The sequence below is a fragment of the Dipodomys ordii genome, unplaced genomic scaffold (assembly GCF_000151885.1).
Source record: "Dipodomys ordii isolate 6190 unplaced genomic scaffold, Dord_2.0 Scaffold14, whole genome shotgun sequence".
In the NCBI taxonomy this organism is placed as follows: Eukaryota; Metazoa; Chordata; class Mammalia; order Rodentia; family Heteromyidae; genus Dipodomys; species Dipodomys ordii.
The window spans coordinates 15,460,952-15,473,616 of NW_012267230.1; the positions used below are offsets into that span (position 1 = coordinate 15,460,952).

Genomic DNA, 12,665 nt, shown 5'->3' on the forward strand with positions numbered 1-12,665 from the left:
CAGCCTCTTATTTCCTGGCCTGCAGGAGGTAAGCTACCTCCTCTGCCATATGCTTCCCCGGGTGATGTGCTGTGCTGCCACAGGCCAAAGGTTCAGGGTCAACAACTGACTTTTGAACTTGTGACACTGAGCCCACTTCAACCTGCATTACCCCAGCGATACTGTCACAGCTGACAGACAGCTGACCACCCCCCACTCTGCAGGAACAGGCATGAGCGTGAGGCAGCAGCTCACCAAAGGGACCAACTCAGAGGACAAGCAGCCCCAGCCCAGGGCCCGCCTGAGGAAGTACCTGCTTCCTGTGCGGTCCAGGCGGGTCTCAGGACACATATCCAGCTCTGGGGTGGAGTCAATAATGTCCTGAACATCAGACCACTCGTCACTGCTGCCCATGCCTGGTGGAGTACAGAGAAGCTGGGGTCAGAGGACAGCCTGCCAACCCTGGCCCTGCTCACAGAGCTCCTCTGGACAGGTGTCTGGAGACCCTAGCACTGTGCACAGAGGGCCCAGAACCCGAGACCAGGACCCAGCAGATCATCACCTTGTGGTTGTATCTGAGGAAACCAAATATTCCTACGTTCTTTTTTCTCTTATTACAGGAGGACTGAATGTGCAGTATGAGTCTCCACAAGAGGTAACTGGCAGGTACTAATCCAACCGGCATGGGGCACACGGTTGGGCCCCGTGAGGATGCAGAAAGAGGCAGTCACCAGCAGGCCTCGTAAGGGGGCTGAGGAGCCGGCCATGCCCACACATCACATGGGATGAGAAGACAAAGTTCCGCTGTCAAAGCCACCTCACCTGTGGTCTTTGTTGTGGAAGTGTGGGCTCACGGTTCTAACTGTTCAAACTAAAATCCCATGGGGAAGACAGCTCCCTGGGCCTGGGCGAGGCAGGCAGGCGGCGGGCCGGCTGCATACCTATGCTGACATTGCGCATCTCCTGGGTGACCTGGACCTCCATGTTGCGGCTGTTGCGCTTCTCCCGCGCCCGCTTGTTGTTCTTTGTGCCACCGCCGAACTCCCCCAGCGGCTGCAGGCTCTCGTTGAGCGGTGTGACTGCAGCAGAGGGTACGGAGGACGTGGGCGTGTTGGACTTGGTGCCTGTGGTGCTGGGTGTGGCAGCGGCTGAGGACTGTCCGGACTCAGACATCTCATCGTTTGGACCCTAGGGCCAGACACAGGGAGGGGGAGGCCGGGCACGGCAGCACAGGCCACAGGAGGCTGCTTGTAACTCTGTGGCCACAGGCTCGCGGGGGAATGAGCTCCCTCTGCCCCGTGGCAGCTCCTTGTCTTGGCCCAGTCACTTCTGAGTTGTTCTGCTCAAATGGCAGCTGCTTCAAGACTCCCAGAAGCAGCCACCACCTGGCTTCCTGTTTGCGTCTTCCACAGGGAAGCTGTGAGGGATAGGAATGATGTGACAGAGGACACGGAGGACACAGTGGGTGAGTTCACAGTCAGTGGCCGGACAGAAACCAGTTGCACCCGGGGCAAATGCCTCACCTGGGACCTTCAGCTAGGAGGCAGCCGGCAGGGCAGGTGGGCTATGCGGCATGCGGGGGTGGTCCCACCCTTCTTCCCCGTGTTCTCTAGGAACTGCCTACCCAGCTGTGGCTGAAGGCAATGGCGGGACGCAGCTACAGCGTCTCACACCTGTGGCTGCCTAACGGATGTGTGTGATGCTTCTCTCCATGGCTGAACTGGCCCTAACATCAATATAAATTCAAATGGCCTCAAAGTCCATTTTGACAAAATAGGACACTACCAAAGGTGTGAGGGAGAATTCTCAGCTCAGTTTTTTATACACTGTAGTTAGTGCTAAAGAATCTCTTTAGGGGCTGGGAATGTGGCTCAGTGGTAGAGCGCTTGCCTAGCATGCATGAAGCCCTGGGTTCAATTCCTCAGTACCACATAAACAGAAAAAGCCAGAAGTGGTACTATGGCTTATGGGGTAGAGTGCTAGCCTTGACCACAGAGAGGCTTAGGGACAGAGCCCAGGCCCTGAGTTCAAGCCCTAGGACTGGGGAAAAAAAAAAAAAAGTGTCTATTTGAGGGTATGGAACATGAAACACATTGTTTTCTTATGGTATTTCCTGTTAAAAATTTTGGACAAGCTGGGTGCCTGTAATCCTATGAGGATTATGGTTCAAAGCCAGCCGGGGCAGGAAAGTCTAGTGGTGCTGTGGCTCAAGTGATAGAGCCGAAGAGCTCAGGGACAGCGCCCAGGCCCAGAGTTCAAGCCCCATGATTGACAATAAATAAAAAATAAAATAAATAAAATAAAAATAAATAAATCTGGACAATATCAACAAAAATTGCCCCTAAACACTCCTTATACTTACTTAAGACATATGGAGGACCACATGACCCTGAGTATTGTCCTGGTCATCTGGGACGCCCAGGCAGAAGATGGCCTTTGTGTCCCCTTGGTCTCTTCTCTGTGCTCCCTTACGGCAGAGAACAGCTGGGGAAACCAAGGAGGCTCCCTGTACTGGTTTCGGGGTCCCCAAAGGAGGGTCGGGGAGTGGAGAGGAAGGTGTATGGTCCTCCCTGTCCAGAGCGGGGTGAGGGCGGGGCTTGAACTGAGAAGTGCACTAGGGGGCAGTTGTACAACTGTGGTGGCCTCACTCTCTGCGGGCTCAGGGGCCCCTCAGGGCAAGACATCCACCAGCTTCCTGAGTCTCTACATAAGAAATCTCAAAGTGCCACATACCTTCTACAACAGCCTCTCAAGGGGGTGACTGAGATGCAGGGACAGCTTTGTTGTCACCACACAGAACTGGTAGAGGTCAGGGATGCTGCTCCACCGTGCCCACACACCAGCAGTGCCCAGGGAAGCAGCTCAGGTGAGCCTGGCCCCTCTGGTGTAGGAGCAGCTTCATGTCTGCATTTTTGGTCTGAGCTAGATGCAGGCTACATTTCATGCCCACCACAAGAAGGAGTGGTAAAGAAGGCGAAGCTGGCTCACACAGGTCCGTCAGGTGCAGCTCGCTAAGAACTTGCACCTGCCCCACATCAGGGCACCAGATGCCCACCAGATGCAGGCCTCGGCTACCACCCAGCAAGGGCAAACTAGGGACTCCACTCAGGCTGGGCTAAAGCCAGGGGCATGAGCCAAACACATTTCCAGACCACCTTCCTTGATGGCTGTGTTCCCCTGACTGCAGGCACCCTGTTGGTCACAGTGGGGCTCCTGCCCTCTGGCCAGGCTGCCCCCAGAGCCCCAGCTCTGTTATCCTACAGGACCGCCACTTACCCAGGGGACACTCCCCCTGGCTGACACTTACCTAAGGCAAACCTCTCAACCTCCTAACATCAACGGGAGCAGTGACCTCCAATGTATTGCAAAGACCCCACACTCTTAGCGGTCTTTCCTCACCATGAGTAGCCACAACTGTTTGGTTAAAACACTACAGTACATAAAAAAAACAAAACAAAACAAAAAAAACAAAACAAAAAATTAAGAAATTAGAAAAACCTTAAAATCTGGAACATGAAATTAAAAGAACATAAATGTAATTACCTTTTAAAAACAAGATAAACCAAACAAAACATACAATGAACTAAAACATGAAACACTACAATTTATGGCAAGACTATTCCAGACAAGGTGGTAGGGAAAGAAGACAGTGTGGCCAGGAAAGCTGCTCCAGACACGGACACGAGCAGGTGCCCGGAGCAGGACAGCGCAGGTGGGCTCCATCTGGCTTTCAGAGGCTCCTGTGGTTCTACAGATGCGTACAGGGCAGCCCTACCACAGGCCTGGTGTGAGCAGGTACAGGTGGGCGAGGGCAGCTGGCATAACTGGCTGGCCCATAGGCCTTGCTGCCCTCTTCCCAGGGCACCACCAACAGCAGAACAGTGAAAAGCAGACAGGCATCTCTGTGTCTCAGAGACAGGCTCCCCCCAGGAACAAGAGCGGAAGCAGCGGTGTCACCTTCTGACAGAGCTGGCAGCATGCAACAGCCCTCGAAGGCAAGCTGGACACAGGTGGAAGGACAGTCGGCCAAAGGAGCAGCAGGGAGATTTCCAAAGCCTTGGACCCTCACCCGCCCGCCCCCCCCAGCCGGAGCCCTGGGGCCTTGTTGACTCTGTAGGTGTCCCCCAATGCCTCCCTGAATCCCCTGGAGCCAAGATCTCTTCTTCTACCCAAGGAAGGCAGGTCTTACCTGGCAGCGTAGCCATGACCCTGTCTGCTGTCTTTCAGATAGTCTGAGACATACACCCCAATTATGGCAAGGCATCTGGGGCCCTGAATGTGACCTGGCCTTCTCTGGGTGCCACATTTAAAGTACACTCACTGGTAGGCTGTGCACACCTGGGGTGGGGGAGCGGGGAGCTCCTGTTTCTCAACCTGTAGTAAGTAGAGTTACCAGGGACATGTGGAGAAGGGGCTACGAGGGAGCTTGTCCCCTCCTAGCAGAAATCAGACCTCGGACTCTAGTTTCTAAAGGCTCATGAGAGCAGAAGCAACAGGTATCCTAACGGTGTGACAGAAGGCATGTGTTTGGGAGTGAGCTTAGCACAGCATTGCTACGCTCAGCCCTCATATAGGTATCAGATAGCAGAATGGTCTGAGAGGCAGAGAGTCATCGCCTGGGTTAACAGGTACCAGGACAAGGCCACAAAGAGTAGCTGTGACAGCAAAGGGTCCATCTGAGACCCCACACCTCCCGACACCTGGCTTGGTGTCTCTATCCCTGACTCACAGCAGCGGAGGGTGGACTAACTCAGGGAGAGATGCACAGAGTTGTGTCCCCGAGATGGATGTGGGACGCCAGCAGCAGGGGCCCTCACTCCACGCACGGCTACAAAACCTGGTAGCTGGAGCCGGGCTGAAGCTGGCCGAGGTCACTCAGGTGCCAGTGGTCCCCCGCAGGCACGGGCTTGCCCCCCATCTGTGCACGTACCATGCCATCAGCCAGGGGGAAGACGTTCAGAGAGGTGGGGCGCTCCTTCCTGCTGGAGTGGGAGGGAGAAGAAGAGAAAGCAGATGGTTAGCTGGAGGCACATAAGGGAACAGGAATCTGTCTTAACACATGCACACGGTGGGGTGTGCTGCTTGGGAAGGTAATGGCCATGCGGCCGTGTCTATATCTTTGGGGGCATCTCCACTTATGACCCCATGTAACCTTTCCTCTTCTGTCATGTTGTGATTTCCTATTTCATTTAGTTCACCTTTAAAAAGACACCAACAGCGGGGAAGGTGGCTCAGTGGTAGAGGGCTTGCCGTGTATGCATGAGGCCCTGGGTTTGATTCTTCATCACCACATAGGCAGAAAAAGCCTTGAGCTGAAGAGCTGAGGGACAGCACTCAGGCCCCACAACCGACCAAAAAAAAAACAACAAAACAAAACACACCAACAATGCCAGCACTAGCAGCCCCACAGAGCACCTGTAGTGTTTTCTGGAGCCAGGCAGGCAGTAACTGTTTGCTTTGAGTGGTGACTTTTGCCAAGACAAAGCCAAGATCTGCCTCCCTGTCACAGTGGCTGTGAGCTCTGCCTTTGCCTCTTGGGTACAGGGCGCAGTCCTGCCCCCAGCTCCTTTGCTTCCCCTCCAGTCTGGAGCTGTGGAAGGCATAGCGCTGAAACAGGACAGGAGGCAGTTGCGCTCCAAGGACCCTTTGCAGAGGACAGGCCTGTACTGGTTACTGGGCAAGGCCTAAACGCGGGTCCTGAAACCCGCATCACAGATGGACGGCTCTGTTCTGCCCAGGTACCAGAACCTCTGTGGCTCAGCTGCACTGAGCAACTGACCATATTCGGCAGGGTCTCTGGGCCACTGAAATGCTACACAGCTCAGGCTGGGGAAGGCCACACCCCTATCTGCCACCAGACTTGCAGCCCCCTTGCCCAGACTTTGCATCCTTGAGTTCCCGATTCTGGTCTGGAAAATACCCTGGGGACCAGTCCTGACCCCATTAAGGACTTCTACTCATGATCCTGGGAAGAATACAGGTCCCAAAGCAGGGCCATCCCAGCTGTTATGAGATGCCACGAGGATGAGAGTGGGGGAAGGGACTCCTGCCTCACAAGAAGGGCGACGAACAGACAACAGACCACTCAATTCCAGTGTGGACAGCAGACATGTTCCACGCTCGGCCAGCTGCTGTGTCTACTGGAAGTTTATCTGTAATCACGAGCAGGGTATCTGCCCTTGCTCTTCCCTACAGAATCTCATGTGGACCTGGCTGCTGAGCCAGGTGAACATCTCTGTGGAGGTGTTGCTGACTGATGGGGCTCACGCAAAGGCCAGCCTTCTTATCCACTTATTGTATCCTCATGGCCCCAGGGGTGGGCAAACGGCCATCTTCTCCAGACTATCACCCCTGGGACGATGCTGCCCACAAGTGCCAATCAAGCCTACTTGGGATACAGAGCTGCTAAGTGATCGTACTGGGCCATAGGTCTAGAACCACCTGAGAGTGGAGGGGACATGATATCTCCACCTGCCCACTGGCTCCAGTCAGTGCCAGGCAATGCTTGGCTACATGCTCCTCACTGGTGGAAGTCAATGTTGTGATTTGGTGTGTGAAAAGGGACCATCAGACCAGTCCTGTGAAGGATTTTTTTTTTTGCGGTTATGGGGCTTGGACTGGGCCTGAACTCCGGGCCTGGGTGCTGTCCTTGAGCTCTTCAGCTCAAGGCTAGTGCTCTACCACGTGAGCCACAGCACCACTTCCGGTTTTCTGGTGGTTAATTGGAGGTAAGAGTCTCACGGCTTTCCTGTCCGGGCTGGCTTTGAACCGTGATCCTAAGATCTCAGACTCCTGAGGAGCTAGCTTACAGGAGTGAACCACTGGCGCCTGGCTTATGAAGGCATTTGCAAGCACTTTTGATCCGCTGTTCGGGGTATAGAAAATATGTCTATGCTAATCAAGAAACGTGCTTGTGATGAAAACCAAAAGCTATTCTGGCCCTCCTGAGACTGTCTCAAGTTCCCAGTGGACCCCAGCCCATGGCAGACAACAACCTTCAGGCTTTACCTTTTCCTCCATGACTGGCGAGGACTGAAGGCAGCGACAGACACAATGGCCAGCACACAGCCGCGACAGCACAGAGCGCAGGACAAGGAGATCACATTAGAGACAGAAGGTGAGGGAAAGCGCACAGACAGTGACGGTGAGACTGGGGCCCGTCTTACACACCCCGCTACACAACTATAGTTACACACAGATGTCTGCAGGGGCAGACATGCGATGCACAAACCTTGGCTTTGACAAGAGACCTCCAGACAGGGACTGTGTAGCAGGACAGTGGACATGTGTCCAGTCACAGAAGCACTAGGGACACGTGAGGACTTCGGCTGGGGGGGGGGGTGATGGAGCACACAGACGCACATAGGCTCCTGCTAGTGCCTGTGAATTCTGTGCCTGAGCTAGAGCTCCCAATGAGGTCATTCCAGAGACGTGTCCAGACCCTAACCTCCTGGACATGACCTTTGACACTGTTTCCAGAAGCTGGTGGTACAGCTCTGTCCTGATTCAAGTGGTACGAAGAGTGGGGAAGGAGGGGCCGGGAGTGTGGCTGGTGGCAGAGCGCTTGCCTAGCAGGCATGAAGCCCTGGGTTTGATTTCTCAGCACCACATACACAGAAAAAGCCGGAAGTAGAGCTGTGGCTCAAATGGTAGACTGCGAACTTTGAGCAAAAGAAGCTCAAGGACAGTGCCTAGGCCCTGAGTTCAAAGCCACAGGAAGTGGGGAAGGAGCTGGGCTTTGGCAGCTTCGTCCTGCTGCCAGAGTGAGACCAGCACCTGAGCTGGGGCCTGGGCCAGGCAGAGGGCTGCGATCTTCTGGCACTGTCCTGCCCCACAGAGGGAAGGAGACAGTCTTGCCCGCAAGCTGGCCTGGCCTCCTCCTATCAAGACAGTCAGTGGGAATGTGGTCTAGTTTCCTCCAACACAAACTCGTGCACACTGAACTACTGCTCTGAGGAAATGCTGAAGGACCTCTCACAGACCCTAGTATCAGGCTGAGAAGCCTCTGGTGACAGAGTAGCCCCAGCTAACACATTCTGGACCTGGGCTTCTCAGCCAGCTCATTAGGCTGAACACTGCCCAATTTGGTTTGATCAAGAGCCTGCATGTTTTCTCAAAGCATGATTTGAGACAGTGCAGTAAGTATGAGTCTGAGGTTTCCCATGCATTTTAGTGAGTGGCAAATTTGTAGACATGGAATCTACAAGCAGTGAGCAATGACAGTGAGCCTGAGAGACAGACTTGACCCCCTGCCACACCCTCCTCTGGCCAGAACTGCGCCCTTAGTGACCTACCTCCGCCCTGGCAGGCTGCTTTCTGTCTGGCCACTGCCCCCAACCTGCTGCATCTTGGATCTCTCGATGTGCTCCACGTAGGTCTGAATCATCTGTCAAGAGGGGTCTGTCATTAGTGCTGCCTGCCGGGCCCCAGTGTTATAGTCCACACTGTGCTCAGATGGAAATAGCCAAGTTCAGAGGAATGGATTTAACCAGACAAAGGCGACACCAGAGGTGCTCCACTGGCAAATGGCAGACGTTAGGCTGCATCAACACTCACTCCCTTGAACCCTGGGGCAGATGCCATGGCGCCTACCTCTGTGTGCCGCTGGTGCAGGGCATTGTACTCCTTCTTCATCTCTGACTCCCGCTCCTCCAGCCTGGAGACTGGAAGACACAAGCACTGTGGTCAGCTGCACTGCCCACGGAGGGACTTACTACCTCTGCCCTGGGCCACAGCCAGACTCTAGCACCTGATGTGACTGGTACAGCTCCACCTGCTCCACAGGAGGCAGGCTGTGACCAGTTTGGGTGACACATAGTATGTGCCACACATGTGTGAGAATTCCCCACTCTTAATAATACCAGCAAGGTTCAAATGCATAAACGTGATTTCTTTTCAGAATGGCCAAGAGTTCCTGAATCACCACTAAACTCAGAAATTGTAGATGAGAAGGGAATGAGCACTTGGGGGCAGGGAGGGGTAGCTCAGTGGCAGACAACTTGCTTAGCAAGGAATTATTAGCACCACAAGAGAAACCGACAGGCTACCATGAGAAACTCATGAAAAGAATTCAATGGCTGGGAAGGTGGCTCAGCGGTAGAGCGCTTGACTTGCACACATGAGTCCCCGGGTTCGATTCTTCAGCACCACATACACAGAAAAAGCTGGAAGTGGTGCTGTGGCTCAAGGGGTAGAGCGCTAGCCTTGAGCTGAGGGATAGCGCCCAGGCCCACCACTGACAAAAAAAAAAAAAAAAGGATTCAATAGAGTAACCTAAGACATATTAGACAGAATATCAAAGTCAACTGAGATGGAGCCAAGTCTTACACGTGTACGGGTACTGGCGCCAGGTTGGGACGGCCGAGTCTGGGTGTGCCCCTCCAGGCTGCAGTGAGGCCTCTGTAAAGTGGGGCACGGGGGGGCCTGGGTCCCACAGGTGCCTGCTCAGTGGACTAACTAGCAGCAGTGACAGTGACCCATTAATGTGGCCCACCAATGCAGACAGCGGCCACGCTGCGTGCATGCCTTCCTCAGCCCCTCTGTCCTCAGGCCACCAAGAGGGGAAGGGGACAAAGGCATGTCCTGGGCTCTGGTGGCACAATGATTTTGACCTCCTGATGTCTGCTCGGAGAGTGAGGGGCAGGGGTGGGATCTGTGCAGGCTCCCGGCTTGGAGGTTTCTCTGTTTGTTGTGATCAGCGGGTCCAACACTGGTAACTCAGGCGTCTTCTGCGTGGGTGAGCTGCAGACAACCCCGTGTCTCTGGGGACTCGGAAGCCCCTGCCGGGCCGGGCCGGCCGGGGCTTGGGGCATCACTGCGCAGCCAGTAAAGGTTGGGGGAGGGGTCTTTGTGCTTCTCTGTTCTGAAATTTTTCCTTTTCTTTTTTTTTTTTTCCCACCTCCTGTTTTTTTCGGGGTATTCATCTTTTTTTTTCTTTGGTCATGGGTCTGAACTCTGGGCCTGGGTGCTGTCTCTCAGCTCTTCAGCTCAAGGCTAGCGTTCTACCACTTGAGCCACAGCACCACTTCTGGCTTTTTCTGTGTATGTGGTGCTGAGGAATTGAACCCATGGCCTCATGCATGGGAGGCAAGCACTCTACCACTGAGCCACATTCCCAGCCCCTCAGGGTGTTCATCATTTTGTTGTTGTCAGTCTCTTGGGAAATTGAGTGTTGGAATACGAACTCTCTTTTTGGTTGGAGAAAGCTGTGGCATTTCCCTACTGTCCCGTCGCCATCTTGGTCCCCCCTCCCAGGGTTACAACAAATTGGAGAGAGACTCAACAAATGGGACTACCTTAAAATAAAAAGTTTCTGCACAGCTAAAGCTATAGCAACCAAGCTAGAAAGACAACCAACTGGGAAAAAATATTAACCAGCAATATATCAGACAAGGGGTTAATATCCAGTATATACAAGGAACTCAAGAAACTAATCCCTCCCAAACCTAACAATCCAATTACTAAATGGACAAGGGAACTAAAGGGACTTCTTAAAAGAAGAGATAAAAAATGGCAAAGAAACACATGAGGAAATGTTTACCATCCCTGGTTGTGAAGGAAATGCAAATAAAGACAACCCTGAGATACCACCTTACCCCAGTCAGACTTTAGGCCCACGGCCTAAAGTCAAACGACAAATGCTGGAGGGGATGCGGAGAAAGAACCATATTCTACTGCTGGTGGGAATGTACACTTATACAACCACTTCGGAAAGCAGTATACAAGGACACATGCACCTCCATGTTTATTGCAACACTGTTCACAATAGCCAGGATATGGAAACAACCCAGATATCCCACCACAGATGAATGGATCCAAAAATTGTGGTATATAGCTGGGCGCTGGTGGCTCACGCCTGTAATACTAGCTACTCAGGAGGCTGAGATCTGAGGATCACGGTTCAAAGCCAGCCCAGGCAGGAAAGACTGTGAGACTCCTATCTCCAATAAACCACCAGAAAACCGGAAGTGGCGCTGTAGCTCAAGTGGTAGAACGCTAGCCTTGAGCTGAAGAGCTGAGGGACAGTGCCCAGGCCCAGAGTTCAAGCCCCACGACTGACAAAAAAAAAAAAAAATTGTGGTATCTATACACAATGGAATATTATGCAGCCATTAGAAAGGACAAAATAATGGCATTTGCAGGAAAATGGATGGAGCTAGAAGAAATCATGTTGAGCAAGGTAAACCAAATGCAAAGAGACAAACGGTACATGGTCTCCCTGATAAGTGGATGTTAAATCCAAAATACTAGGTGATATGACAAAATTAACAGGACTTAAGAAACAAAGGACTTCTACTCATCTGGTCGAATCACTACTAAATAACCCCATGCTGCTGATCACATGTATGATATATATGTGTACACCGGAGGGGAACCAGGAAGATGACACAGAACTAGAGGGAATCAGGGAAAAGCATACAACTAGAGGGAATCAGGGAAAAGCATACAACAGCAGGACCCATCAGCTGCACTGGTCACTGACCAAAATGAACTAAGCAACTCAATGGCAGCGATGGGAGGGAGGGAACAAGTGGGAAAGAGGGAACAGCTGACGCTATGCAAAACAAAGAAATGTACATGCCACCCAATGTGGAAGAAATAACTTACTGCAAAGCTCATAGAACTCATAAATGTTATAGACCGTGATAGACAATTTGCTCCAGGAAAGTTAGAATGTGTTCATGACTTTAACTGAGCATCACTATCCCACAATACTGTGAAATTTGGGAAATTATGTAACCACTTAATCACAATAAAAAATTAGGGAAAAAATGAATTTCCCCACTTCACTTTGCTCTGTACTTTGCTCTGTGGTCTGGCAGCATCCTGTGTTCGCGTGGTGTGACTCCTTTCTAGGTGAACCCAAGCACCACTGAGAGCAGTCTCCTCCACTTCCCCTCCAAGAACCCATAGCACTGTGGACCCCAGTAAAAAGGACAGCAGTGTACATGTGACTTGCAGACAGTGGCATCAGCACACATGTAACTGAAGAGACATCAGTACTCAGTGTACATGTGACGTACAGACATCAGGACACATGATTTCCAAGCACTGTCACCCTGCACTCATGTAACTTACAGACACTGGCACAGAGTATAAATGTCTTAGGCTTCAGCACCCAGAGTACACATGACGCATAGGAATTGGTGTGTGATCATGTGACTCATCCACACTGACTGGCAACACAAACTCAGTGGCTGTCACCGGGAAGAGGACCATGTATGCCAGCTGTGTTCTGAGCCTGGCCTCTTGTTCTGGGACAGGCTGTCTGCGCATGTGTCCCGTCCTCAGGCTGGGCTGACACCGTGAATCACTTCAGTCTGTAATCTGAGTCAATATTGTTTTTTCCTCTAAGAAAGGGGCTGTGAAGTTTTCACAGTGAAATATTTTCAGTTTTCACAGTGAAATGTTTTCTTTTTCTTCTTTTCTTGTTGGTCAGTCCTGGAGCTTGAACACAGGGCCTGGGCACTGTCCCTGAGCCTCTCTGTGCTCAAGGCTAGCACTCTACCACAGCGCCACTTCCTTTTTTTATGTGGTACTGTGGACTCGAACCCAGGGCTTCATGCATGCTAGACAAACACTCTAACACTAAGCCACATTCCCAGCCCAACAATGAAATGTTTTCTACGCCAAGGAAGTATTATAGGCCTGTGTAATTACTGAGTGTTTTATCTGCGCATTTCTAC

The 12,665-nt window shown here is 52.3% G+C and overlaps 1 protein-coding gene across 1 annotated transcript in view; it reads right to left on the minus strand.

The window, feature by feature from the left end:
- Mapk8ip3 (mitogen-activated protein kinase 8 interacting protein 3) overlaps window positions 1-12,665 on the minus strand; it is a 55,873-nt gene that overhangs the window by 26,948 nt on the left and 16,260 nt on the right. The window contains exons 3-9 of the mRNA XM_013011263.1: window positions 8,572-8,642; window positions 8,274-8,365; window positions 6,988-7,011; window positions 4,910-4,961; window positions 921-1,167; window positions 293-395; window positions 38-197 (exon numbers count right to left, since the gene is read on the minus strand). Of these exons, the coding sequence (XP_012866717.1) occupies window positions 38-197; window positions 293-395; window positions 921-1,167; window positions 4,910-4,961; window positions 6,988-7,011; window positions 8,274-8,365; window positions 8,572-8,642 (749 nt within the window). The remainder of the gene's footprint in view (window positions 1-37; window positions 198-292; window positions 396-920; window positions 1,168-4,909; window positions 4,962-6,987; window positions 7,012-8,273; window positions 8,366-8,571; window positions 8,643-12,665) is intronic.